General features: G+C 48.8%; 1 protein-coding gene across 6 annotated transcripts; it reads left to right on the plus strand.

The window, feature by feature from the left end:
* The first annotated feature begins 2,161 nt into the window (after nucleotides 1-2,161).
* Nucleotides 2,162-20,022, plus strand: lsm4 (LSM4 homolog, U6 small nuclear RNA and mRNA degradation associated). 6 transcript variants are annotated; one of them, XM_041204820.1, is made up of 5 exons: nucleotides 2,162-2,265; nucleotides 6,022-6,063; nucleotides 6,483-6,581; nucleotides 18,010-18,202; nucleotides 19,782-20,022. In XM_041204820.1, exons 1-5 carry the CDS (start codon nucleotides 2,263-2,265, stop codon nucleotides 19,871-19,873), a joined length of 429 nt encoding a protein of 142 aa, XP_041060754.1. In that variant the 5' UTR covers nucleotides 2,162-2,262; the 3' UTR covers nucleotides 19,874-20,022. The 6 variants fall into 6 exon arrangements, with proteins under 6 accessions (XP_041060754.1, XP_041060757.1, XP_041060756.1 ...); XM_041204823.1 differs by lacking the exon at nucleotides 2,162-2,265 and adding an exon at nucleotides 2,348-2,395; XM_041204822.1 differs by lacking the exon at nucleotides 2,162-2,265 and adding an exon at nucleotides 2,396-2,409.
* Nucleotides 20,023-26,750: the final 6,728 nt, after the last annotated feature.

A 26,750-nucleotide genomic window follows, 5' to 3' on the forward strand; every position in this document is an offset into this window, starting at 1 on the left:
GGTGGGGAAACTATTGGAAGCAATTCTGAAGGACAGAATTAATCTACACTTGGAGAGGCAGGGATTAATCAAGGGCAGTCAGCTTGGTTTTGTTAAGGGGAGTTCATGTCTGACCAATTTGAATGAATTTTTTGAAGAGGTGACCAGGTGTGTAGATGAGGGCAATGAATTTGACGTAGTCTACTTGGACTTCAGCAAGGCTTTTGATAAGGCCCTGCATGGGAGACTGATAAGGAAGGTAAGAGCCCATGGGATCCAAGGCAATTTGACAAATTGTATCCAGAATTGGCTGAGTGGCAGGGTGATGGTCGAGGGGTGTTTTTGTGACTGGATGCCTGTGTCCAGTGGGGTTCCACAGGGATCAGTGTTGGGTCCCTTGCTGTTTGTGGTATATATAAATGATTTAGACTTGAATGTAGGAGGGTTGATCAGTAAGTTAGTGGATGACACGAAAATTGGTGGGGTGGTAAATAGTGAGGAGGATAGCCTTAGGTTACGGGAGGACTTAGACGGGATGGTCAGTTGGGCTGATCAGTGACAAGTGGAATTTAATCCGGATTAGTGTGAGGTGATGCACTTGGGCAGGACAAACAAGGCACGGGAATACACAATGAATGGTAGGACCCTGGGAAGTACCGAGGATTAGAGGGACCTTGGTGTGCATGTCCACCGGTCCCTTAAGGTAGCGGGACAGGTAGATGGTGGTTAAGAGGGCATATGGGATACTGGCCCTTATTAGTCGAGGCATGGAACACTGTAAAACGTTGGTTAGGCCACAGCTAGAGTATTGTGTGCAGTTCTGGAATCCACTTTATAGGAAGGATGTGATTGCACTCAAGAAAGTGCAGAGGAGATTTACCAGGATGTTGCCTGGGCTGGAGAGTTTTAGTTATGAGGAGAGATTGGATAGATTGGGGTTATTTTCCCTGCAGCAGAGGAGATTGAGGGGGGACATGATTGAGGTGCATAAAATTATGAGGGGCATAGATAGGGTAGACAGGAAGGAACTTTTCCCCTTGGTGGAGGGATCAATAACCAGGGGTCATAGATTTATGGTAAGGGGCAGGAGGTTTAGAGGGGATGTGAGGAAGAATTTTTTCATCCAGAGGGTGGTGGGAATCTGGAGCTCACTGCCTGAAAGCGTGGCAGAGGCAGAAACCCTCATAACGTTTAAGAAGTATTTGGATGTGCACTTGCAATGCCATGGCATACAAGGCTATGGGCCTAGTGCTGGAAAATGGGATTAGAATAGTTCGGCACTTGTTTGACTGGCGCAGACTCGATGGGCCAAAGGGCCTTTTTCTGTGCTGTAGACCTTTATGACTTCACTTTCGTGGCACTACCATCACTGAATCCCCCACTATCAACATCCTGGGGGTTACCCTTGACCAGAAACTGAACTGGACGAGTCATATAAATGCTGTGGCTATAAGAGCAGGTCAGAGGCTAGGAATCCTGAGGCAATTAACTCACTTCATGACTCCCCAAAGCCTGTCCACAATCTACAAGGCACAAGTCAGGAGTTTGATGGAATACTCTCCACTTATCTGGGTGAGTGCAGCTCCAACAACACTCATGAAGCTCAACACTATCCAGGACAAAGGAGCCTGCTTGATTGGTACCCCATCCACAAACATTCACTCCCCCACCACTGACGCACAGTGGCAGCAGTGTGTACCATCTACAATATGTGCTGCAGGAACTCACGAAGGCTCCTTAGACAACACCTTCCAAACTCACCAACCTCTACCATCTAGGAGGACAAGGGCAGCAGATAGATGGGAATACCACCACCTGGAAGTTCCCCTCCAAGCCACTCACCATCCTGACTTGCAAATATGTCAGCATTCCTTCACTGTTGCTGGGTCAAAATCCTGGAACTTCCTCTCTAACAGCACTGTGGGTGTACTTACACCACATGGACTGCAGCGGTTCAAGAAGGCAGCTCACCACCTTCTCAAGGGCAGTTAGGGATGGGCAATAAATGCTGTCCTAGCCAGCGATGGCCACATTCCATGAAAGAATAAATTAAAAAAATCTTTTGTTAATCTGATCTGATATCTCCTTATGTGGCTCTGTGTTTTACTTTGTTTTATAATGCTGCTGCGAAGCACCTTGGGACGTTTCATTACGTTAAAGGTGCTGTTTAAATGTAAGTTGTTGTAGTAGTAGTTTAATTACGAAGCAAGTTGTTAGGGAGGGAGTTGCAGGATTTTGACCCAACGACGGTGAAGGGACAGTGATATATATTTCCAAGTCAGGATGGTGAGTGGCTTGGAGGGGAACTTGCGGCGGGTGGGGGTGGGGGGGCGTTCCCATGGGTCTGCTGCCCCTTGTTCTTCTCGGTTTTAAGGAGTTTCCCCAAAGGAGGAAAGTGAGGTCGGGGAGGCAGAGGGTAAATTCCAGAGTGTATGTCTTTGGGGGTGGGGGCGCAGTGATGGTTCTAATTGGCAATGTTCAAGGGGCTGGAATTGGAGGGAGTGCAGGGGTCTGAGAGGGTTGTAGGGCTGGAGGAGATTGCAGAGATAGGGAGGGGGCGAGGCCATGGAGGGATCTGCAAAGCAGAATGATCATTTTAAACGGGAACCAGGAGCCAGTGAGGCTCAGTCAGGGGCTGATGGGCGAAGGAGACTTGGGTCGAGTTAGGACATGAGTTTTGGATGAGCTGAAGTCTCCGGAATGTGGGAGAGTGTTAACACCATAATCAAGTCTAGATATCCTAAAGCCAACCCCTCCGGAGGGTGATCGGCCGAACAAGCCGCATGCAGCGGCCGGCGAAACGCTCAGTGGAACCCCAGGCTTCTCCGCTCTGACCAGGCCCCACTTCACGACAGCTCCCCACTCTCCCACCGGCCAAATACATTTTACGGCGCTCGCGGCAACCGAACTTGCTCACGGCGACGACGGGCTGCGCTCGGCACCGCGGCCGCTGATTGGTGAATCCAGTTGTCAATTAGGTAGGAGGCGGGGCCAGCAGGTTCGGTTGCAGCAGAGGCGGAAAAAATGGTGAGAACACGATAGCGAGACGGCGAGTGAGTGAGGGAGGGAGAGAGGGCGGGAGGGAAGAGGAGGCGAGGTGAATGTAAAAGGGGAGGGGTCTGCTCTCTGATACCCACCCGGGGGGAGGAGGGGGGTCTGCTCTCTGATACCCACCCGGGGGGAGGAGGGGGGTCTGCTCTCTGATACCCACCTGGGGGGTCTGCTCTCTGATACCCACCCAGGGGGAGGAGGGGGGGTCTGCTCTCTGATACCCACCTGGGGGGTCAGCTCTCTGATACCCACCCAGGGGGAGGAGGGGGGTCTGCTCTCTGATACCCACCTGGGGGGTCTGCTCTCTGATACCCACCCAGGGGGAGGAGGGGGGGTCTGCTCTCTGATACCCACCCAGGGGGAGGAGGGGGGGTCTGCTCTCTGATACCCACCTGGGGGGTCAGCTCTCTGATACCCACCCAGGGGGAGGAGGGGGGTCTGCTCTCTGATACCCACCTGGGGGGGTCTGCTCTCTGATACCCACCTGGGGGGGTCTGCTCTCTGATACCCACCCGGGGGGGTCTGCTCTCTGATACCCACCCGGGGGGTCTGCTCTCTGATACCCACCCGGGGGGAGGAGGGGGGTCTGCTCTCTGATACCCACCTGGGGGGAGGAGGGGGGTCTGCTCTCTGATACCCATCCAGGGGGAGGAGGGGGGTCTGCTCTCTGATACCCACCTGGGGGGGTCTGCTCTCTGATACCCACCTGGGGGGGTCTGCTCTTTGATACCCACCTGGGGGGGTCTGCTCTCTGATACCCACCTGGGGGGGTCTGCTCTCTGATACCCACCTGGGGGGGTCTGCTCTCTGATACCCACCCGGGGGGTCTGCTCTCTGATACCCACCCGGGGGGAGGAGGGGGGTCTGCTCTCTGATACCCACCCGGGGGGAGGAGGGGGGTCTGCTCTCTGATACCCATCCAGGGGGAGGAGGGGGATCTGCTCTCTGATACCCACCCGGGGGGAGGGGGGGTCTGCTCTCTGATACCCACCCGGGGGGAGGAGGGGGGGGCTGCTCTCTGATACCCACCCGGGGGGAGGAGGGGGGGTCTGCTCTCTGATACCCACCCGGGGGGAGGAGGGGGGTCTGCTCTCTGGTACCCACCCGGGGGGAGGAGGGGGTGTCTGCTCTCTGATACCCACCCAGGGGGAGGAGGGGGTGTCTGCTCTCTGATACCCACCCAGGGGGAGGAGGGGGGTCTGCTCTCTGATACCCACCCAGGGGGAGGAGGGGGGTCTGCTCTCTGATACCCACCCGGGGGGGGGAAGGGGGGGCTCTGCTGTCTGATACCCACCCGGGGGGGCTCTGCTGTCTGATACCCACATGGGGAGGTGGGAGGGGTCTGCTCTCTGATACGTGACTGGGGGGAGGGGGGGGTCTGCTCTCTGATGCCCACCCGGGTGGGGGTCTGCTCTCTGATACCCACCCAAAGTTTTGCTCCTTTTAATACATTTGAGTGCTGTTGGTGGATATTCCACTGTGGTGGCTGCACAGTTAATCCCAGTTCTGTATCTCCCCAGCCACGCTCCATGGTGAGGGCTGTGTTGTCGTAATTATAGCTGTAATTAACATCCTATTTTAAAGTAAGAGCTTCTGTCGTTATTTTTGTATTTTGTTATCATCATTCTCCACGTCTACACTTCTAATGGACACTGCCCATGTAAGCTTGTCATTACACGTTCTTGCTTGTAGTGTTCTGTGGAAATGGGGATTTTGCATGGTAAAGGTAGTCAGGGAGCATAAATAGTTGTAATGGTTGTAATATATTAATGATATATATTTTTACAGTTTTAAAATGGTTATATTCTGGTTTGTACAGTAGTTTCTGTTTAATCAGGGTTTGTGCATGTTTTGAGAAGCTTGGGAGGGATCCTAAGATGGGGCTCCTGTTAAACATAATCCCCAGCACTAATAAATGGTTGCAGTTTACTTCCATGTTACTGAGTCATCTTTGCATTGGAAGTTGGTTGAAGAGATTTAAAAACTTTCAAATTCTCAACTCTGCAGAGTGGGACGAGAAGTCAGGAAATGGAATGACAGGAATGAACTTTCTTGATTTGCTTCAATTCAAGTATTTTGTCATTGCTGTTAACTTACTGCAGTGTTACCTTCACAGTGACATGTTGGTGAAATGACACATTTAGCACAACCTGCACTGTTCAACAGTATTTCAAAGTTGTCTGACTAGCTGAGATAAGTAGTCATGGCTGTTTATTTAAAAATAAACAATTAGGAATCCTTGGTTTTGCATCGGGAGGTGAAAAATACTAAAGCAAGGAGCTTGTTATGATCGTGTACATTACTGGAGTTGACAGTGTTGTCTCAATACAGAAAAGGTATAAAAACATTGGGGTTAGTGCAGCAGAGATTCACTGGATTTTACCAGGGCAGAAGGAGTTGCAGTTGCAGGAAGAAACTCAACATTTGGAGCTATCACTGGAGCTGAGAAGGTGAAGGAGTGTTGGATGTCTGCAATATCATAAGGGGTTAAGATCCAGGAACAGTGAGTGATAGTTTTCCATGGTAATTGCTATAATGAGATTGCACAAATTTAAGTTGATCAAAGATAGTAAGATCTTTGTTTATACCAAGAGAATGTGGAATTCTCTGCCACAGACCATTGAAGCAGAAGCCATAGATACTATTTAAAAATAGGCAGAGCTTGAAGAGTAATGGCAAATGAGTGAGGCTGGATGGGTTATTGCCATCGGGAGAAAGCTGGATACAAATGCACAATTTGATGAATTGAAGATATTGTGTCGGCCAGATAGATCTCACATCTCCACTTCTTGATGCCTGAAGCAAAGCCTCTGTACTTACTGGAAGATCATGTGCTGTAATTGTTGGGAAATTAGAAGTGACCGGCCAGTCTGAGTTTCAGCTTTTGTTGACGGGGGAGGCGCAGTTCTGGAACTGTGTCCTGCTGTGGTTTTGATTGTTTCAACAAGTGAAACTTACTTCCCAGATTTAATTGATTTTTCTTTATTTCAGCTTCCCCTCTCATTACTGAAGACGGCGCAGAATCATCCAATGGTGAGTCAGGTTGAAGGGACATCTGCATTAACAGGTGTTGATCGGTCCAAAGAGAGCTCGCTCGGGCTCCCGCTGTGGCGGGGCGCAGCTCGCTCGGGCTCCCGCTGTGGCGGGGCGCAGCTCGCTCGGGCTCCCGCTGTGGCGGGGCGCAGCTCGCTCGGGCTCCCGCTGTGGCGGGGCGCAGCTCGCTCGGGCTCCCGCTGTGGCGGGGCGCAGCTCGCTCGGGCTCCCGCTGTGGCGGGGCGCAGCTCGCTCGGGCTCCCGCTGTGGCGGGGCGCAGCTCGCTCGGGCTCCCGCTGTGGCGGGGCGCAGCTCGCTCGGGCTCCCGCTGTGGCGGGGCACAGCTCGCTCGGGCTCCCACTGTGTCGGGGCGCAGCTCACTCTTCCTTTAATAAAAGATGTATTTTTGTGTTTGGCAGCTTGTGGAGTTGAAGAATGGAGAAACGTACAATGGTCATCTGGTCAGCTGTGATAACTGGATGAATATCAACTTGCGAGAGGTTATTTGTACGTCCAGGGTATGTGGCTTTTCTTTTGGATAATATTGACTGCGTAAAACCTTTAATAAATAGTTTAACTGTAAAACCACACAAGGCAGAGGCAAGCTGAGTATAAAAGCAAAATACTGCGGATGCTGGAAATCCAAAATACAAACAGAAAATGCTGGAAAAACTCAGCAGGTCTGGCAGCATCTGTGGAGAGAGAAACAGAGTTAACGTTTCCAGTCCGTGAGACTTCTTCAAGCTGAGTATAAATACTTGCTTTAAAGGGAGAGGTTTTATGGAGGTGCTGTGACAGAGGTAGTGAGACTGAGTCACATGAAGGAGAGTGGGAATCTGGAACACTTCCCCAAGCTGAAACTCTGAGGCTGGGGGTCAATTGAAAATTTCAAAGCAAACATTAATACATTGTTGGGTAAGGGAATCAAGGTGGGCAAATGGAGGTAAGTTGCAGACCAGCCAAGATCTAACTGAACAGTGGAACAAGCTCAAGGAGCTGAATGGCCTCCTACTGTTCCTAGGTTGCAAAGGAGAGTGTGGTTTCTGAGGAATGGTTCATTGGTACTGAATAAATATTATTATTTATAAAATGCCTTACCCTGTCATTGAAAGATCTTGAGCACAATGAATTAATTGCAGTGAAATGACTGTCAATAAGACAGCCAGTCTATGTCAGCAACACCTCACAACAACGATCTCTAATATTGTGATCAACATATAGACATTGCAGCACAGAAGGTGGCCATTTGGCCCATCATGTCCACACCTCTCTGTAGAGCAGTCAGTCCCATTACTTCTCAAGTGCCCATCCAGTTTCCTTTTGGAAATCATCCATCATACCAACTTCTACCCCACTTGTCGACAGCAAGTTCCAGGTCATTACCACTCACTGCATAAATGAAGTTCTTCCTCACGTACTCCTTTGTATCTCTTGTCCAATTGTACACCTCTATCAAATCTCCCCTCAATCTCATTTGCTCCAAGGAGAATAACCCCAGATTGTCCAACTTAACCTTGTAGCTAAAATCCCCGATCCCTGGAACCATTCTGGTAAACTGCTCCGCACCCTCTCGAGGACCCTCGTGTGCTTCCTAAAATGGTGATGACCAAAACTGGATTCAGTATTCTAGTTGGGGCCTAACCCAGAGCTTCATGCAGCTTCGGTATCACTTCCCTGCTTTTGTGCTCAACATGTGGGATTGATACTAGTCTTATCAAAGGCAAAGCTGTTTAGAGAGTAACGGGCAGGAGGGAGTGCTAACGCTTTTGATTTTTTTTTTTTACACAGTTCCATGCTTTGTTGTGGTGGCTGTCGGTGGTTTAGCTGTAAAGGGAATACTGGCCAACTGTTTATTGTGAGGAGGTAGTGAGGGAATCAGTAGCTCAGAGAAACCAGATGGTCAGTCAAACTTGCAGAACCAATCATTTGAAAGTAAGCATGTTTTTGTGTAAAATATTATTCTGTGGATCAGATTGCGCAGTGTCGTGTCTCTAGATTTGCAAAGGTGCGGTGGTACTTTTAGGCTTTTAATTTATCTGTTAGTAGATGTTGGTAAAATGTTTCCCCTACAATTATTGCTGTATGGGATCTTCCTGTTTCTGATTTGTATTACATTGATAATTCAGTGCAGAAACAGGCCATTCTGCCCAGCAGGTCCATGCTGGTGTTTATGCTCCTCCCACCCCTTCTTCTCACCCCACCAGTACACCCCTCTATTCCTTTTTCCTTCAGATATTTGTACAACTTCCCCTTGAATATATCTTCGCTTCAACCACTCTCTGTAGTAACGAGTTCCACATTCTCACCCCTCTGGGTAAAGTTCCTCCTGAATTCTCTTGTCAGATTTAATAGTGACTATTTTCTACTTATGAGCTCCAGTTTTTATCTCCCTCACAAGTGGAAACATCCCCCCTATGTCTACCCTAATAATCCCCTTCAGAATTTTAAAGACCCTCCGTTTTCCTGTTGAAAGTATCTAGCTTCTGGCCAGCAATTGTCCTGTTTCTATCCCTTCACTTTGAGGGACCTGTGTTATGCTGGGTCTGTCCTCTCCCTGTACTGTCTATTCTGGAGATTGCACTTTCGGTTCTTGTTAAAGCCAAGTTGCTCAATAATTGTTTTGTGGATCATGTTTTGTGTGAACTGATTTACAGGAACCCTGTTTGTGCAACTACCTCCTCGCAAAACCTTTTCTATCCTCTGTCTCCACACACACTCCTAGAAATTGCGGCACAGAGAGAGGCTATTGGGCCTATCATGCCCGTGCTATCAAGACTAGCTACGCACCAGAGCTCTTTATTGCTATTTCCCTGGTGCTGCTTGATCATAGTCTTACAGCAGAGCCCATCGTGCCTGTGCCAGCTCTTTGAAAGAGCTATCCAATTGGAAACATTTCCCCTGCTCTTTTCCAATAATTCTGCAATTTTTCCTTTTCAAGTATTTATCCAATTCACTCTTGAAAGTTCCTATTGAATCTGCTTCCACAGCCCTTTCAGGCAGCGCCTTCCAGATCTCAACAGCTCACTGTGTAAAAGTGAAACAAAACCTAAATTCTCCAACTTGTCTCTGGTTTTTTCTCCATTTTTATTTCTCTTCCCTCTGATTACTCAATCCCCTGTGAAATATGATGATTAGCTTGGCCCTAGTGATCTTTGGTGAAATCTAATATTCCAGTGTGTGAGAAATTTCCCCTTTCTGCTCCTAATGCTCACATTGTCTAGATTAAGCTGACAAATGAAGCAGCATGTCACTCAGTTCAGGACATGGCAAAGCCCCAAAAAGCCACTGACAAATGCACGCGCTTCTGTTTCCCTCCAAAGTGGTGCAAATACTCTCTCTGACCCACCTTCCCTACCCTTCATACCCAAGGGTAGATTTCGGGGGAGGGGGGGTTGCTCTTAGTTGCAGATTGCCAGCACCAAAGGCTTATCAACCCCACTCGTACAAAAGCTCAACCAGTGATACCATGCATCCCAATGGCTTCCTGTTGTTGCTTGAGGAGCCACTCCAGGAGGGTATTGAGTTTTCCAGGATTATCAGGAGGTGGTTGGGAAGTAACTGGGCCCGTGGCCCTCGGGCAATTAATCCAGGCGGGAGGCTCAGTGACTTGTATGATTGTGAAGCAGGGCAGTTTGGGTGAAGTGTGCGAGGGTTGTGAGTAATTGGAACTGTATCTCACCTGAAGCCAGTACTTGCTCCCTGGCCTGCTTGGCTGCTGGCTAGAACAAGATGAGCGTCCTGACTTGGAACTATATCACCGTTCCTTCACTGTCACTGGGTCAAAACCCTGGAACACCCTAGCTAACGGCACTGGGTGTACCTCTTTCAACAGTTTATCATATGTGGCTTTGTCAAGCAGGATCAAGTTGAAATCCTGCTCCTTGTAACTCTTTCGAGTACAAACACATTTTCCATCTGTTCCTATTCAGATGAAATTACGTTGTTTAATAGTTTGCCATGGTGAGATTTGAACTCTTGATCTTGGGTTACAAGCCCAGTACCATAACCACTTGGCTACCAACACCACAGACTGCAGCAGTTTAATAAGGAAACTCACCACCACCACCTCAAGGGCAATTGGGGATGAGCGACACCCTGTGAAAGGATAAAAAAGGTTTCTAGCAAGTCTGATTGCAGCCACTGGGTGGCAGCAGAGGCCAAGCTTAGGGCAAAGGGATCTTTAGCCGTGCACCGCGTTCACTCTCGGGAAGTCTGCATTAATATCCTGTACAACAATAGTTATCACACTTCTAGTACAGGTCCGTCACTGTATAACACTGGGGTACAGTACTGGTGGGGACAGGTCTGTCACTGTATAACACTGGGGAGCAGTACTGGTGGGGACAGGTCTGTCACTATATAACACTGGGGAGCAGTACTGGTGGGGACAGGTCTGTCATAAGAATGTAGGAGCAAGAATAGGCCATTCAGCAAATTAAGCCTGCTCAGCCTTCAATATGATCGTTGCTAATCATCCACTTCAATGCCTTTTCCTACACTATCCCCATATACAGCTCCAACAACACGGAAGAAGCTTGACACCAATACAAAGCAGCCAGTTGATTGGCACCCCACCCTCAAACATTCACTCCCTCCGCTACCGATGCACAGTAGCAGCAGTGTGTACCATCTACAAGATGCACTGCAGGAATTCACCAAGGCTCCTTAGGCCGCACCTTCCAAACCCACAACCACTACCATCTAGAAGGACAAGGGCAGCAGATAGATGGGAACACCACCACCTGGAAGTTCCCCTCCAAGTCACTCAGCATCCTGACTTGGAAATATATCGTCGTTCCTTCACTGTCGCTGGGTCAAAATCCTGGAACTCCCTAACAGCACTGTGGGTGTACCTATACCACATGTACTGCAGCGGTTCAAGAAGGCAGCTCACCTTCTCCAGGGCAATTAAGGATGGGCAATAAATGCTGGCCCAGCCAGCGACCGTCTGACATCCTGTAAATGAATTGTTTTTTTAAATCCCTTTTTCATTTGGTATTTATAAATCTGCCAATCTCTGCTTTAAACATACTCAATGACTGAGCTTCCATGGCCCTCTGGGCTGGAGAATTCCAAAGATTCACAACCCTCTGAGTAAAAACATTCTCCTAATCTCGGTCCTAAGCGGTTTCCCCCTTATTTTGAAATTCTGTCCCCTGAGTCTAAATTCCCCAACCAGAGGAAACATCTTACCTGCATCTACCCTGTCTATTCCTTTAAGTATTTTGTTGATTTCAATGGGATCACCTCTCATTGTTCAAAACTCTAGAGAATACAGGCCCAGTTTCCCCAGTCTCTCTTCAGAAGACAGTCCTGCCATCCCCAGAACAAGTCTGGTGAGCCTTTGTTGCATTGTCTCTATGGCAATAATATCCTTTCTGAGGTAAGGGGACCAAAACTGCACACACTACTCTAGGTGCGGTCTAACCAAGCTTCTATACAATTGAAGCAAGACTTCACTACTCCTGTACTCAAATCCTCTTGCGATAAAGGCTAACATCCCATTAGCCTTCCTAACTGCCTGCTGCACCTGCATGTTAGCCTTCAGGTCCCTGGTCCCTTTGTACATCTACACTTCCTAATCGCTTACCATTTAAGAAATGCTCTGCACATTTGTTGTTCCTGCCAAAGTGGATAACCTCACATTTTCCACATTATATTCCATCTGCCATATACTTGCTCATTCACTAAATCTGTCCAAATCTCTTTGAAGCAGCTTTGCATCTTCCACACAACACATTCTCACCTAGCTTTGTATCATCCGCGAACTTTAATTATTACATTTGGTCCCAACATCCAAATCATTGATATATATTGTGAACAACTGGGGCCCAAGTACTGATCCTTGCGGTACCCCATTAGTTACAGCCTGTCAACGTGAGAATGACCCGTTCATTCCTACTCTCTGTTTTCTGCCTGTTAGCCAATCCTTAATCCATGCCAGTATATTGCCTCGTATCCCTTGTGCTTTTATTTTGCTAATCAACCTCCTTTGGGGGACTTTATCCAAAGCCTTCTGAAAATCCAGGTATACTACGTCCATCGACTCTCCTTTATCAATTTTGTTAATAACATTTTCAAAAAACTCCAACAAGTTTGTCAAATATGATTTCCCATTCATAAATCCATGCTGACTGTGCCCAATCAGATCATGATAGTGGGGTGACATTTGCTACTTTTCAAACTTGCAGGAACCATTCCAGAATCAATCGAATTTTGGAAAATAATCACCAATGCATCCACTATCTCTACAGCAACCTCTTCAACAATCTGGGATTTTTCTTTATTATTCGTTCACGGGATATAGGCTTTGCTGGCTGGGTCAGCATTTATTGCACATTTGTAGTTGCCCTTGAGAAGGTGGTGGTGAGCTGCCTTCTTGAACCGCTGCAGTCCATGTGGTGTAGGTACATCCACAGTGCTGTTAGGGAGGGAGTTCCAGGATTTTGACCCAGCGACAGTGAAAGAACGGTGATATATTTCCAAATCAGGATGGTGAGCAACTTGGAGGAGAACTTCCAGGTGGTGGTGTTCCCATGTGCCTGCTGACCTTGTCCTTCTAGATGATAGTGGTTGTGGGTTTGGAAGGTGCTGTCTAAGGAGTCTTGGTGAATTCCTGCGGAGCATCTTGTAGATGGTACACACTGCTGCTGCTGTGTGTTGGTGGTGGAGGGAGTGAATGTTTGTGGATGTGATGCCAATCAAGCGGACTGCTTTGTCCTGGATGGTGTTCAGCTTCAAGTATTGTGAGAGCTGCACTCATCTAGGCAAGTGGAGGGTATTCCATCACACTCCTGACTTGTGCCTTATAGATGGTGGACAGGCTTTGGGGAGTCAGGAGGTGAATTACTCATTGCAGGATTCCTAGCCTCTGACCTGCTCTTGTAGCCACAGTTTTTATATGGTAAGTCAAGTTCCATTTCTGATCATTGGTAACTCTCAGGATGTTGATAGTTGGGGATTCAGCGATGGTAATACCATTGAATGTCAAGAGCTGATGGTTAGATTCTCTGTTGTTGGAGATGGTCATCTCCTGGCACTTGTGTGGCACAAATGTTACTTGCCACATGTCAGCCCAAACCTGGTCATTGTCCAGCTCTTGCTGCATTTGGACATGAAGGAGTTGCAAATGGTGCTGAACATTGTGCAATCATCAGCGAACATCCCCACTTCTGACCTTATGATGGAAGGAAGGTCATTGATGAAGATGATTGGGCCGAGGACACTACCCTGAGGAACTCCTGCAGTGATGTCCTGGAGCTGAGCTGACAGACCTCTAACAACCACCTTCCTTTGTGCTAGGTATGACTCCAAGCAGTGGAGAATTTTCCCCTTGATTCTTCTGGACTCTAGTTTTGCTAGGGCTTCTTGATGCCACACTCAATCAAATGCGGCCTTGGTGTCAAGGGCAGTCAGTCTTGCCTCACCTCGGGAGTTCAGCTCTTTTTGTCCATGTTTGAACCAAGGCTGTAATGAGGTCAGGAGCTGAGTGGCCCTGGTGGAACCCAAACTGGGTGCCAGTGAGCAGGTTATTGCTAAGTAAGTGCCACTTGATAGCACTGTTGATGGCCCCTTCCATTACTTTACTGATGACGGAGAGTAGACTGATGGAGCTGTAATTGGCGGCGTTGGATTTATCCTGCTTCTTGTGTACATACCTGAGCAATTTTCCACATAGCCGGGGAGGTGCCAGTGTTGTAGGTGTACCGGGGCGCAGCAAGTTCTGGAGCAAAAGTCTTCATTACTTTTGCCGGAATATTGTCAGGGCCCATAGGCTTTGCAGTATTTAATGTCTTCAGCTGTTTCTTGATATCACGTGGAGTGATTCGATTTGGCTGAAGACTGGCATCTGTGATGCTGGAGACCTCTGGAGGAGGCTGAAATGGATCATCCACTTGGCACTTCTGGCTGAAAATTGTAGCAAATGCTTTAGCCTTAACTTTTGCACTAATGTGCTGGGCTCCTTCATCATTGACGATGGGGATATTTGTGGAGCCTCCTCCTCCAGTGAGTTGTTTAATTGCCCACTACCAATCACGACTGGAGGTGACAGGACTGTAAAGCTTAGATCGGATCCACTGGTTGTGGGATCGCTTAGCTCTATCACTTGCTGCTTATGCTGTTTGGTACACAGGTAGTCCTGTGTTATAGCTTCGCCAGGTTGACACCTCATTTTTAGGAATGCCTGGTGCTGCTCCTGGCATGCCCTCCTGCACACTTCATTGAACCAGGGTTGATTCCCTGGCTTGATGGTAATGGTAGAGTGGGGGATATGCTGGGCCATGAGGTTACAGATTGTGTTGAGTACAATTCTGCTGCTGCTGATGGCCCACAGTGCCTCATGGATGCCCAGTTTTGAGTTGCTAGATCTGTTCGAAATCTATCCCATTTAGCGCGGTGGTAATGCCCCACAACACAATGGACGGTATCCTCAATGTGAAGGTGGGACTTCGTCTCCACAATGGCTGTGCGGTGGTCACTCCTACCGATACTGATCATGGAGTATCTTTGGCAGGCAGGTTGGTGACGATGAGGTCAAGTATGTTTTTCCCTCTTGTTGGTTCCCTCACCACCCATCGCACACCCAGTCTGGCAGCTATGTCCTTTAGGACTCGGCCAGCTCGGTCAGTGGTGGTGCTACCGAGCTACTCTTGGTGATGGACGTTGAAGTCCCCCACCCAGGGTACATTCTGCGCACTTGCCACCCTCAGTGCTTCCTCCAAGTGGTGTTCAACATGGAGGAGCACTGATTCATCAGCTGAGTGAGGGTAGTACATGGTAATCAGCAGGAGGTTTCCTTGCCCATGTTTGACTTGATGCCATGAGACTTCATGGGGTCTGGAGTCAATGTTGAGGACTCCCAGGGCAACTCCCTCCTGACTGTATACCACTGCTGCCACCACTGCTGGGTCTGTCCTGCCGGTGGGAAAGGACATAACCAGTGATGATGGTAGTGTCTGGGACATGATCTTTAAGGTATGATTTCCGTGAGGATGACTAGCCCCCAGATGTTAGTAAGGAGCACTTTGCGCCGTCGACAGAGCTGAGATTGCCATTGTTGTTTCCGGTGCCTAGATTGATGCCGGGTGGTCCGTCCAGTTTCATTCCTTTTTTGAGACTTTGTAGCAGTTTGATACAACTGAGTGGCTTGCTCGGCTATTTCAGAGAGCATTTAAGAGTCAACCACATTGCTTGGGATGTAGAATATCAGGTCCCGGGGACTTTTAAACCTTCCATCCGGTTAATTTCTCCAATACAACCTTCTTACTAATATTTATATGCCAGTTAGCTTAACATTCATTATTGGGAAAATGTTAGAGTCTATTATAAAAGATGTAATAGCAGAGCATTTAGAAATACATAATATAAACAAGCAGAGTCAGCATGGCTTCATGAAGGGGCAATCATGCCTGACAAATTTATTAGAATTCTTTGAGGAGGTAACAAGCAGGATAGATAAAGGGGAACCAGCAGATGTAATACATTTGGATTTCCAAAAGGTTTAATAAGGTATCACACCTAAGGCTACTTAATAAGATAAGAACCCATGGCGTTGAGGGTAGTATGTTAGCATGAGTAGAAGATTGGCTAACTAATAGAGGAGAGAGAGTTGGGATAAGGAGGGATTTTCAGGATGGCAACCTGTAATTAGTGGAGTGCCACAGGGATCACTGCTGGGGCCACAATAATTTACAATATGTATTAATGACTTAGATGAGGGAAGTGAATGTTCTATCGCCACATTTGCGGATGACACAAAAATAGATTGGAAGACAAGTGGTGAGGATGACACAAAGAGTCTACAGAGGGATATAGACAGGTTAGGTAAATGGGCAAAAACTTGGCAGATGGAATATAATGTGGGAAAGTGTGAGGTTATGCATTTTGGCAGGAAGAATAGAGGAGCTGAATATTATTTAAATGGAGAAAGACTGCAGAAAGCTGCAGCACAGAGGGGTTTGGGAGTTCTCGTGCATGAATTCCAAAAAGCTAGCATACAAGTTCAGGTAATAGGGAAGGCAAATGGAATGTTGGCCTTTATTTCAAAGGGAGTGGAGCATAAAAATAGGGAAGTCTTGCTAAAACTATATAAGGTACTAGTTAGATCATACCTAGAATATTGTGAACATTTTTGGTCCCCTTATCTAAGGAAAGATATACTGGCATTGGAGGCAGTCCAGAGAAGGTTCACTAGGTTGATCCCGGGTATGGAGGGATTTTCTTATGAGGAGAGGTTGAGTCGGTTGGGCCTGTACTCATTGGAGTTTAGAAGAATGAGAGGCAACCTTATTGAAACATATAAAATTCTTAGGGGGCTAGACAGGGTAAATACTGAGAGGTGGTTTCTCCTTGTGGGAGAGTAGGACCAGAGGGCATAATCTCAGAGTAAGTGGTCACCCATTTAAGACAGAGATGAGGAGGAATTTCATATCTGAGGGTAATGAATCTGTGGATTGACAGATTTTTAATCAGTAAGGGAATCAAGGGTCATGGGGAAAAGGCAGGAAAGTGTAGTTGAGGATTATCAGATCAGCCATGATCTCATTGAATGGCAGAGCAGGCTTGATGGGCCGAATGGCCTACTTCTGCTCCTACGTCTTATGGTCTTATAAATTTCCTTTAATTCCTCATTCTCTCTAGACCCTCAAATCTCTAATTTTGGGAGATTTCTTGTACGTTCCTTAGTGAAGCAAAGTAATCACTTAGCTTAAAAGCAAAATACTGCGGTTGCAGTACTGAAGAAGAGTCATACGGACTCGAACTGTTAACTGTTTTTCTCTCCACAGATGCTGCCAGCCCTGCTGAGCCTTTCCAGCATTTTCTGTTATTTTAATCGTTTAGCTTCTCTGCCATTTATTTATTCCCCATTATAAATTCTCCTGACTCAGCCTGTAGTGGACCCACGTTTGTCTTAATCAAACATTTCCTCTTTACATACCTAGAGAAGCTTTCTCAATCCGTCTTATGTTTTTTCTAATTTACGTTCATATTCTATTCTCCCTTTTATCTGTATCCTGGTCCTCCTTTGCTGTATTCTAAAATCCTCCCAATCCTCAGGTTTACTACTATTCTCACAACTTTATAGGCCGTTTCTTTTAATTTTGTACAATTGTTAAACTTCTTTGTTAGCCACAGTTGACTGAATTTTTTTGGGCTTTTGTGCCTTGAAGGAATGTACAGTTGCTCTAAACTATGTAATAATTCTTTAAAGAATTAATTTAAAGAATTGTCATTGTATAACACTGGGATAGAGTACTGCTGGGGACAGGTCTGTCACTGTGTAACACTGGGGTACAGTACTAGTGGGGACAGGTCTGTCACTATAACACTGGGGTACAGTACTGGTGGGGACAGGTCTGTCACTATAACACTGGGGTACAGTACTGGTGGGGACAGGTCTGTCACTGTATAACACTGGGGTACAGTACTGATGAGGACAGGTCTGTCACTATAACACTGGGGTACAGTACTGGTGGGGACAGGTCTGTCACTGTATAACACTGGGGTACAGTACCGGTGGGGACAGGTCTGTCACTGTATGACACTGAGATACAGCACTGGTGGGGACAGGTCTGTCACTGTATAACACTGGGGTACAGTGCTGGTGGGGACAGGTCTGTCACTGTATAATACTGGGATTCAGTAATGTGTGTTGGTATAGAAATAATTTACGCGAATGTATTAAGCCTTCTGGACAAGTTGTGGATTGCAATTTGTTAATCCCCCCCCCCCCTCCCCGATTGTGCATTAGCAGCACACATGCTGTAACTGTGTCTTGGCTGTTTTGATCGTAGGTCTTTGCAGTTGGTTATGTTCTGTGAGGGGTAATGAAATTCTGTGCTGATGTTGGAGGCGTCACTCAGACTGCAACTGTTAACTCCCTTTAATTGATTTGAGTATTGTTACCCAAGATGTCTGTGTCATCCCTATTTCCATGCTTTACAGGATGGGGATAAGTTCTGGAAAATGCCAGAATGTTATATTCGTGGCAGCACCATTAAGTACCTCCGCATCCCTGATGAAATCATTGACATGGTGAAAGAAGAGGTAGTATCAAAGGGCAGAGGTCGTGGCATCCAACAACAGAAGCAGCAGCAACAACAGAAAGGGCGGGGAGCAGGTGCTGGGGCTGGCAGAGGTAATGTTCCGCTCTGGATTTACCTGTGACTAAAGGGTGGCAGCATGGGCGATTCTTCAACTCACTTCCCTCTTCCTCTTGCCCAGCTTGAAGACGGGATGTTAAATAAACAGGAATATTGCACCATGATTCCTTTGTCCCCTCTCTCCTCCACAAGCGGAACATCTAACTGGGCCAAAGGCCCAGCTGGAGTTAAGCAACATGTTACTCTCCTGGGGTGAGCTGAGTCTGTGTGTCTCATCCCTGTCCTCAGGTCAACTCAAGGTTCTACCTTCACGATGACCCCTGTGTCTAAACTAAGGATTGAATATTGGCCAAGGTCACAGCCCCCCCGAGTCCCGGGGTCGGGGTCGGGGCGGGCCACAGCCCCCCCGAGTCCCGGGGTCGGGGGAGGGGCGGGTCACAGCCCCCCGAGTCCCGGGGTCGGGGTCGGGGCGGGCCACAGCCCCCCCGAGTCCCGGGGTTGGGGGAGGGGCGGGTCACAGCCCCCCGGGGTCGGGGGAGGGGCGGGTCACAGCCCCCCGAGTCCCGGGGTCGGGGGAGGGGCGGGTCACAGCCCCCCGAGTCCCGGGGTCGGGGGAGGGGCGGGTCACAGCCCCCCCCGAGTCCCGGGGTCGGGGGAGGGGCGGGTCACAGCCCCCCCCCGAGTCCCGGGGTCGGGGGAGGGGCGGGTCACAGCCCCCCCCGAGTCCCGGGGTCGGGGGAGGGGCGGGTCACAGCCCCCCCGAGTCCCGGGGTCGGGGGAGGGGCGGGTCACAGCCCCCCCGAGTCCCGGGGTCAGGGGAGGGGCGGGCCACAGCCCCCCGAGTCCCGGGACAGCCCCCCCGAGTCCCGGGGTCAGGGGAGGGGCGGGCCACAGGCACCCGAGTCCCGGGGGAGGGGGAGGGGCGGGCCACAGTCCCCCGGGGTTGGGGGAGGGGCGGACCACAGCCCCCCGCGTCCCAGGATTTGGGGAGCGGCAGGTCACAGCCTTCAAGTCCCGGGGAGGGGCAGGGCACAGACCCCGAGTCCCATGCCCTTTGGGGGGGTGGGGGGGAGAGAGTGTCACTGTGCCCCAGGGTGGAGGGGAGGGTCACTGCCCCTGAGCCCTGGGCTTGGCCTGGGGTATGTGGTCCGTGCTCCTGAGTCCCAGATGTGGCCAGGACACCAGAGAGAGCGCGCTTGCTCTTCATTGAAATAGCGGCCGTGGGACCTTTCATATTTACTTGGGTGAACTGAAAACTCACAGTTTGATTATCGTACTGTCTGAAAGTCAGAACTTCCAACGGTGCAGCACTTGCTCAGTACTGCATTGGGTGTGTCAGCTTCAATAATGGCCTCACATCTCCAGAGAGGCTGCTGAATCCGCAATCTTCTGACTGGGAGGACACTGACTGACTGGTGAGCACCTGCTCCTGTTGGCAGCCTATGTGATTATTGAATGAGATTGACTTTTCAACCTCAAATGCAAGGTTCGGGGAGCAATGGGCACCTGGGGTATCTGTACCGTAGGGAGAGTCGGCACCCAGGACAACACAGTGTTTTGAAGTTACCGTAGTGTGAACGGCCAGTGTAACCCGGTGCTCTTTCCTGTTGGCAGGTGTGTTTGGTGGGCGTGGCCGTGGAGTGACCGGAGCCAACAGAGGACAAGAGAAGAAGCCGGGGAAGTTATCAGGAGTGAAGAAACCATGAAAGGAATAGTGTGTGTGCGTGCGAGTGTGTGTTTGTGTCAGATTCCGACAGTCTTTCTTTTGTGTAAATGAGTCACATTCACATTGGATTAAGTTACAGAAGTTTTGTAAATTATAAATAAATATTGTCGGAGGGGACTTGAAAAAAAATCATTCAGTAGTTGCTGGTGAATCAATGATTTTTGATCCAAGCTGAGTGTCTGGGATAGTAATGTTGAGCAGCTCCAGGTGTGAGACGGGAGGATGGAGTTTAGTCACTGTGCCCACAGTTTGGAAGGTTAGTTTTGTGATGAGGGTACTCCTCTCCTGTGTTTCCTGGTCAGTGACAGAAGGTGGGACGGTGTCCGTGTGGCTATCTGCAGTGGGTGAGGCCATATTCTGTCTCAGTGCTTTGGTGGCCCTTCTGAAGTGTTAATCGTGCAGTAAATCAATCACTGCTTTGTTATTACAGCCTCTCCCATGGATCAGGCTGCACCTCAGCTTCACTGTCAGCATCTACGTTCTGTTTATTCAAGAGAATTTAGACGGGTGCAGCTGCCAGACTGTGATTCATCAGGGCGTGTTGTGTTCATCCTCCAGTGCCTTGGAATATGTCAGCACTGAGTTCATACACTGCTTCAGTCTGAAGGCAGAAGTCTGCATTTCAGAGCTTTGTGCACAGGTCTGCGAACCCGAGGCAACCCCTCCTCGTGGGCAGCGGGGTGCCTGCCTCACCCGGGGGTAGGGGTGTTGGCATTGGGGTGCCTGCCTCACCCGGGTGTGGGGGCGTGGGCAGTGGGGTGCCTGCCTCACCTGGGGGTGGGGGCATGGGCAGTGGGCAGTGGGTGCCTGTTTCACCCAGGGATGGGGGCATGGGCAGTGGGGTGCCTGCTTCACCCAGGGGTGGGGGCATGGGCAGTGGGGTGCCTGCCTCACCCAGGGGTGGGGGCGTGGGCAGTGGGGTGCCTGCCTCACCCAGGGGTGGGGGCAGTGGGCAGAGGTCCCCGTGCACAGACACCAGCTGTTACGCTCGGTTCAGTGAGAATTGTTTTCTTTGTAAAAATGAAAGCCCTGTTTGGTCAGTGCTCCATCATGGGTTGAGCTGCCACATTCTGGATGTTCAATTATGTCTTCATCTCCCCTCTGCCGCTGCCCATCTCCCCGCTCGCCCCCCCGCCCCTGCCACACACACACACACACACACACACATTCCCCAAAATAACTGTTTGATGGGTGTGGAGGTGGTGAGACAGTTTGGAGTACAATGATTGCAGGGGTTGTGGGGTATGATACAGGATCTATAGATGATGGAGGGTTGGGAGGAAGCTTTCCTGACCCAGTGTTGATAGCTTGGGAGGGGAATCTGGTAAGGGAGAGTGAGGAGGGAGGTGTTGGTGTTTCAGGACCTGATGATGCGTGGGTCACTGATGTTGATAGTTCGCCTGCAACCTGTATCAGGCGCTGGATTCAGATGTTGCTCAATTGATTATTGCTTTTTCTCTTTCATCTCCCGTGTCTCTGTCTCCTGTGGGTCTGTGCATGTCAGCGATTGTCACAATCCCAGCTGCCCAACTCCCACCGTAAATTCTCTGGTCACCCCCACTGTCTCTCTCTCACTATAAAAGTTCTGTCTCGCGAGATTATATCGCAAAGTCATCACAGCCAACACACTCTGCAAAAGCTGCCTTTTTATGATTCCACATTCTACACAAAACCCAGAGTTGAGCAGAGGGAAACTCTCTGTGTTGCTGTTTTAAATATTGTATTCACTTCCTTTTTGCGCTTTTCCCATTTACATGGGGTAAACCACAATGCTGGCTGATCACCTTCATATCAAGCATCAGTTTTCTTTGGATTTTGCAAGTGGTTTTACAGGTGGATACCCTCCCCGTTTATCTGTGCTCGGGACTAGCACCAGTGGCTTAGTCTTTTCATGGCCAACGCATCCCGGAGTGGGACTCAAACCTGGGCCTTTGTACATGGCTCAGAGCCAGGAGAGCTACCTACTGACTGCAGCTCCCTATTACTGTTTAAATATTGTTTTGTAACATTTCAGAGAGGTATACACACACGGAGCTGTTTCTGGCTGAGAATTTTGCAGTTTACTGACTTGTACTGGTTGTCAAAATTCAGTAATTTAAGTAATTTCAAAGAGTGACAGCAAACGCTGGAACCTTGTAATCAAGCCTAAGAATGCATGGAATCCTGCAGATTAGCCTGAGCAGGTACTGTATTGGGTAGAGAGCGGAGTGGTTGCAATATCAAAGCTGCTGCAGAGCTCTGTCACTGTGATCAACTGTTCCCTATCGTTCACATTAGTGATTTCAGCCTCTGTGAACAGTATTCCTGGATCACCCTCAATTAACTGGATTATTTTTTAACTAGCTTTTGTCATGCTACTTCATACCAAAATCTATAAACGGGCACATCTGTGTGCACGTGCGTCTGTGTTGTACAAGGTTTCACCAGATCCTGTTTTGAGTTTTGTCCTATCAGCTCCACCCAATAAAGGAGAAGCTGCCACAGGGTGGGGTTCTTGGAACAGACTCACTCAGCGCTGCCACACAACACAGCATCAACAAACCAACAGCGTAGGGTGTGTCCCATTAATGAGGATCTGAGTGTGTTCCATTGTGTGACTGTGTAGAGAGGGGTGGGGGGTGTGTGGGAGTATTTTCTGAGCCAGATTGGACCTTATTGTAGCCTCTGTGACAGACTCCAGTTCTCAGGCAGCCAGCTCTCTCTAACCCCAGGATGGCCTGAGCTGCCTAGTGAACAGCTTGTTCAGTCCTGGACTCTGTCCCATACTGGATACCACGCAGGGCAATGCCCCTACTAAGGGGCATGGACCCCACTGGATCCACAATAGGAAGTGTACGTATTCTGCGCTGATGGGGTGAATAGCTCCTGCACATTAGACCCTAACAACAGTGGCAGGATTCCTTGAGCCTGAAACCTGTGCAGCACCCATCCCAATTTGGAACAGTGTGGTGGCTCTCGTTAGGACCAAAAAGCCCAGGGAATGCCTGGAACAGATCGGTTCCCACCAGTGCTGTATCTCAGTGTTATACAGTGACGGACCTGACCCCACCAGTACTGTACCCCAGTGATATACAGTGACAGGCCTGTCCCCACCAGTACCGTACCCCAGTGTTATACAGTGACAGACCTGTCCTCGCCAGTACTGCACCCCAGTGTTATACAGTGACAGACCTGTCCCCACCAGTACTGTACCTCAGTGTTATAGTGACAGACCTGTCCTCGCCAGTACTGTACCCCAGTTATACAGTGACTGACCTGTCCCCACCAGTACTGTACCCCAGTGTCATAACAGTGACAGGCCTGTCCCCACCAGTACCGTACCCCAGTGTTATACAGTGACAGACCTGTCCCCACCAGTACTGTACCCCAGTGTCATACAGTGACAGGCCTGTCCCCACCAGTACTGTACCCCAGTGTCATACAGTGACAGGCCTGTCCCCACCAGTACCGTACCCCAGTGTTATACAGTGACAGACCTGTCCCCACCAGTACTGTACCCCAGTGTTTTACAGTGACAGACCTGTCCCCACCAGTACTGTACCCCAGTGTTTTACAGTGACAGACCTGTCCCCACCAGTACTGTACCCCAGTGTTTTACAGTGACAGACCTGTCCCCACCAGTACTGTACCCCAGTGTTTTACAGTGACAGACCTGTCCCCACCAGTACTGTACCCCAGTGTTGTACAGTGACAGACATGTCCCCGCCAGTACTGTACCCCAGTGTTATACAGTAAGATGAGAGTGCAAGCAATGAGTGTGGAATGGTACAGCCCAGAAGGAGCCTATTGTGTCTGTGCTGGCTCTTTTGAGCTATCCAAATAGCCTCACTGCTGCTCTTTCCATAGCATTGTAAAAATAGTCCCTTTTCAAGCATGACTTCAGTTCCCACAATTAGAATCCCTGCAATGTATTTCAGTGAAACTAAAAGATTGCAAACAGCCTGTGGTTAATGGAAAGCCACACCTCAGTCTTCATCTCCCAGACACTTTATCTCACTTCATCTGCACAGGATAAACCGGTTTGGAGAGGGCTGTCCTTTGACAGAGATTCTGTTAGCATGTGGTCAGAAATTAAAAGGCATCTTTGCACTTAGTGCAATGTCACATGCCTGAACACACACGTGACAGCTGAAAGCTTCGGAATAAAAGCTATTAACGCCTCAAACATGAAACAGCTCTCTCATCCCAAATTGGGATGGGTGCTGCTCTCTGTGGCTGAGTGAAAGTACAGGTTAACATTTCAGTACTGTACCCAGACTGCCCCTGAGCTTTCAATCTGTCTTTTCAGAGGCTGGTGAACTTATTTCCTATCTGTGTCCAGTTCATCTGAGCATGTGTATCCATGGAAATGTGTGTGAGCAAATGTCTGTACATGTAGTGGAAACTTTTGTATTTATTTGTTTGAATACAAAAATGTGCATCTTTGAATGAGGGAGTGTGTTGGTTTGTGTGTGCTTGTGAAGGTGTGTGCAGGAAAGGACCAACTGCCTGAATCAGGACATCTCAAATATTAGGGTCTGATATTACTCTGATGTTATTTGGTTCTGACTGAACTAAATCAAGTTCCCATTTTTTACATCTGTGTGTTCCAGTTATTTTTCAGAAAAGGAAGTGTGAATTTAAATGTTCATTTAGCAATAAGATCTTAGTCACCTCCTAAAACTTGAAGTGTGTGTATCCAGCAGCAGTTAATTTCCAAAAATCCTTATCACTCATATTCATTTGCCTCCTGCATATTACAACCCTCAGCTAAACCACACACTGCTCCAAGTTCAACCCTCAACCTGTGCTGTTACTGTTGCCTCAGCCCTATAGCGAAGGAGGGTGTCAGCCAGGGTTCCTGCTCCTTGATCACAATACCCATTAACTCCTGCTGCAATGTGCAGACTCAAGCTTAGGACAGGATTAGCCTCATCTGTGATGCCTGCCTAAGTTAAATATCCCAACACTAGCCTGTCTAGGCTGACAGGTGAAAAATGGTCAGCTGCAAACATTATAGCTTGCTTTGCAGCAGCTGTGAGATACTAATGTCAGTCATGAACTGTGCCATGCCCCTGTTTCTGGTCCCTATCCATTACTGGCTCCCTTCGGATCTGGTCTGTTGAGATTGTTGAGACAACAAATGTGTATTTCTATAGCGCCTGTTACCACCCAAACAACTTCACAGCCCAATGATGTTGTTGTGAAGCATGATCACTGTTGTATTTTAGGAAGTATGAGAGCTAATCCGTGCACAGCACGATCCTGCAGACTAATAAAATAAATGGGGAGAAATGCATAACCATTGTTATGTGTTGCACCTTGGGTATAAAACGGGCACAAAGCAAAACAATATAGCGCACGACCTACTGAATACCACAGCAGCATGGGCTGGGTGGGGATATCACCGTATAGAGGATACGTAGACAGACAGGAAAAGCGTCACCTTTGTAAATTGGAAGTCAAAGATACTGCGACACTGGTTTCTGTGTTGACAATTTGATAAATATTGTGGGGAAGGCAGAAAGCTGGGGTACTGGGAGCTTCTGGGTTTTAAATCACTGCTGTAGCTTGCTTGGGATCTGCTGAATTTATTTCACTTCTTGTGAGCAGGATTTCCAGCCCTCCCCCTGCCCCCTGCCCCCAACCCCCGCCCCCGCTGTGTAGGATGTTGTCGTCAGATGATGTCACTGTTGCCATAGTGATAGATTGTGGGCTTTCTGTCTTAAACTGGTGCTGATGTAAACAGAAGCTCCAAGGTAACATTCCCCAGGCCCTGGTGATTTTTAATCATACATCAGAGATATTACGTGAAACCTGGGACTGATGAATTTGTGACGTCCAAGACGTATCCATTCCTAGGATTTTTGTGGAGAATAATGCCGAGATCCGATCACACGCTCTGCCCACCTGAATTCACCAGATTTCTGCCCTGTTCCTATCAAATTTTAGTTCTGTAAATTGAACTGAAACCCTGCGTTCTATGTCTGTTTTTTCGCCTCTTAGAGATTGTGGGGCTGGTCGGAGGGCAGATAGGGGCCAGGTGGAAAGGATGGGGTCATGGTGTGAGGCTGGGATGAGGATATAAATGCACCATGCGATGGAACTTAAATGATATCACAAGCAATGGGTAAGATGTAAGTTCTGCAGTCCTGCCACATCCAGTCATAAGTGGTGGTGGCCAATTAAGCAACTAACGAGGAGGAGGAGGCTCCACAAATATCCCCAACCTCAATGATGGAGGAGCCCAGCACATCAATGCAAAAGATCAGGCTGAAGCATTTGCTACAATCTTCAGCCAGAAGTGCCGAGTGGATGATCCATCTCAGCCTCCTCCAGAGGTCTCCAGCATCACAGATGCCAGTCTTCAGCCAATTCGATTCACTCCACATGATATCAAGAAACAGCTGAAGGGACTGGACACTGCAAAGGCTACGGGCCCTGACAATATTCCGGCAATAGTACTGAAAACTTGTGCTCCAGAACTAGCCGCGCCCCTAGTCAAGCTGTTCCAGTACAGCTACAACACTGGCATCTATCCAACAATGTGGAAAATTGTCCAGGTATGTCCTGTACACAAAGAGCGGGAGAAATCCAACCTGGCCGATTACCAACCCATCAGCCTACTCTCCATCATCAGTAAAGTGATGGAAGGGGTGGGTGACAGTTTTGTCAAGTGGCACTTATTCAGCAATGACCTGCCCACTGACGCTCAGTTTGGGTTCTGCCAGGGGCATTCAGCTCCTGAACTCATTACAGCCTTTGTTCAAACATGGACAAAATGAGCTGAACTCCAGGGATGATGTGAGATTGAATGCCTGAGGCGTCAAGGCCACATTTGACTGAGTGTTGCATCAGGGAGCTCTAGCAAAACTGTG

Source organism: Carcharodon carcharias, chromosome 14 (genome assembly GCF_017639515.1).
Source record: "Carcharodon carcharias isolate sCarCar2 chromosome 14, sCarCar2.pri, whole genome shotgun sequence".
NCBI classification, from domain to species: Eukaryota; Metazoa; Chordata; class Chondrichthyes; order Lamniformes; family Lamnidae; genus Carcharodon; species Carcharodon carcharias.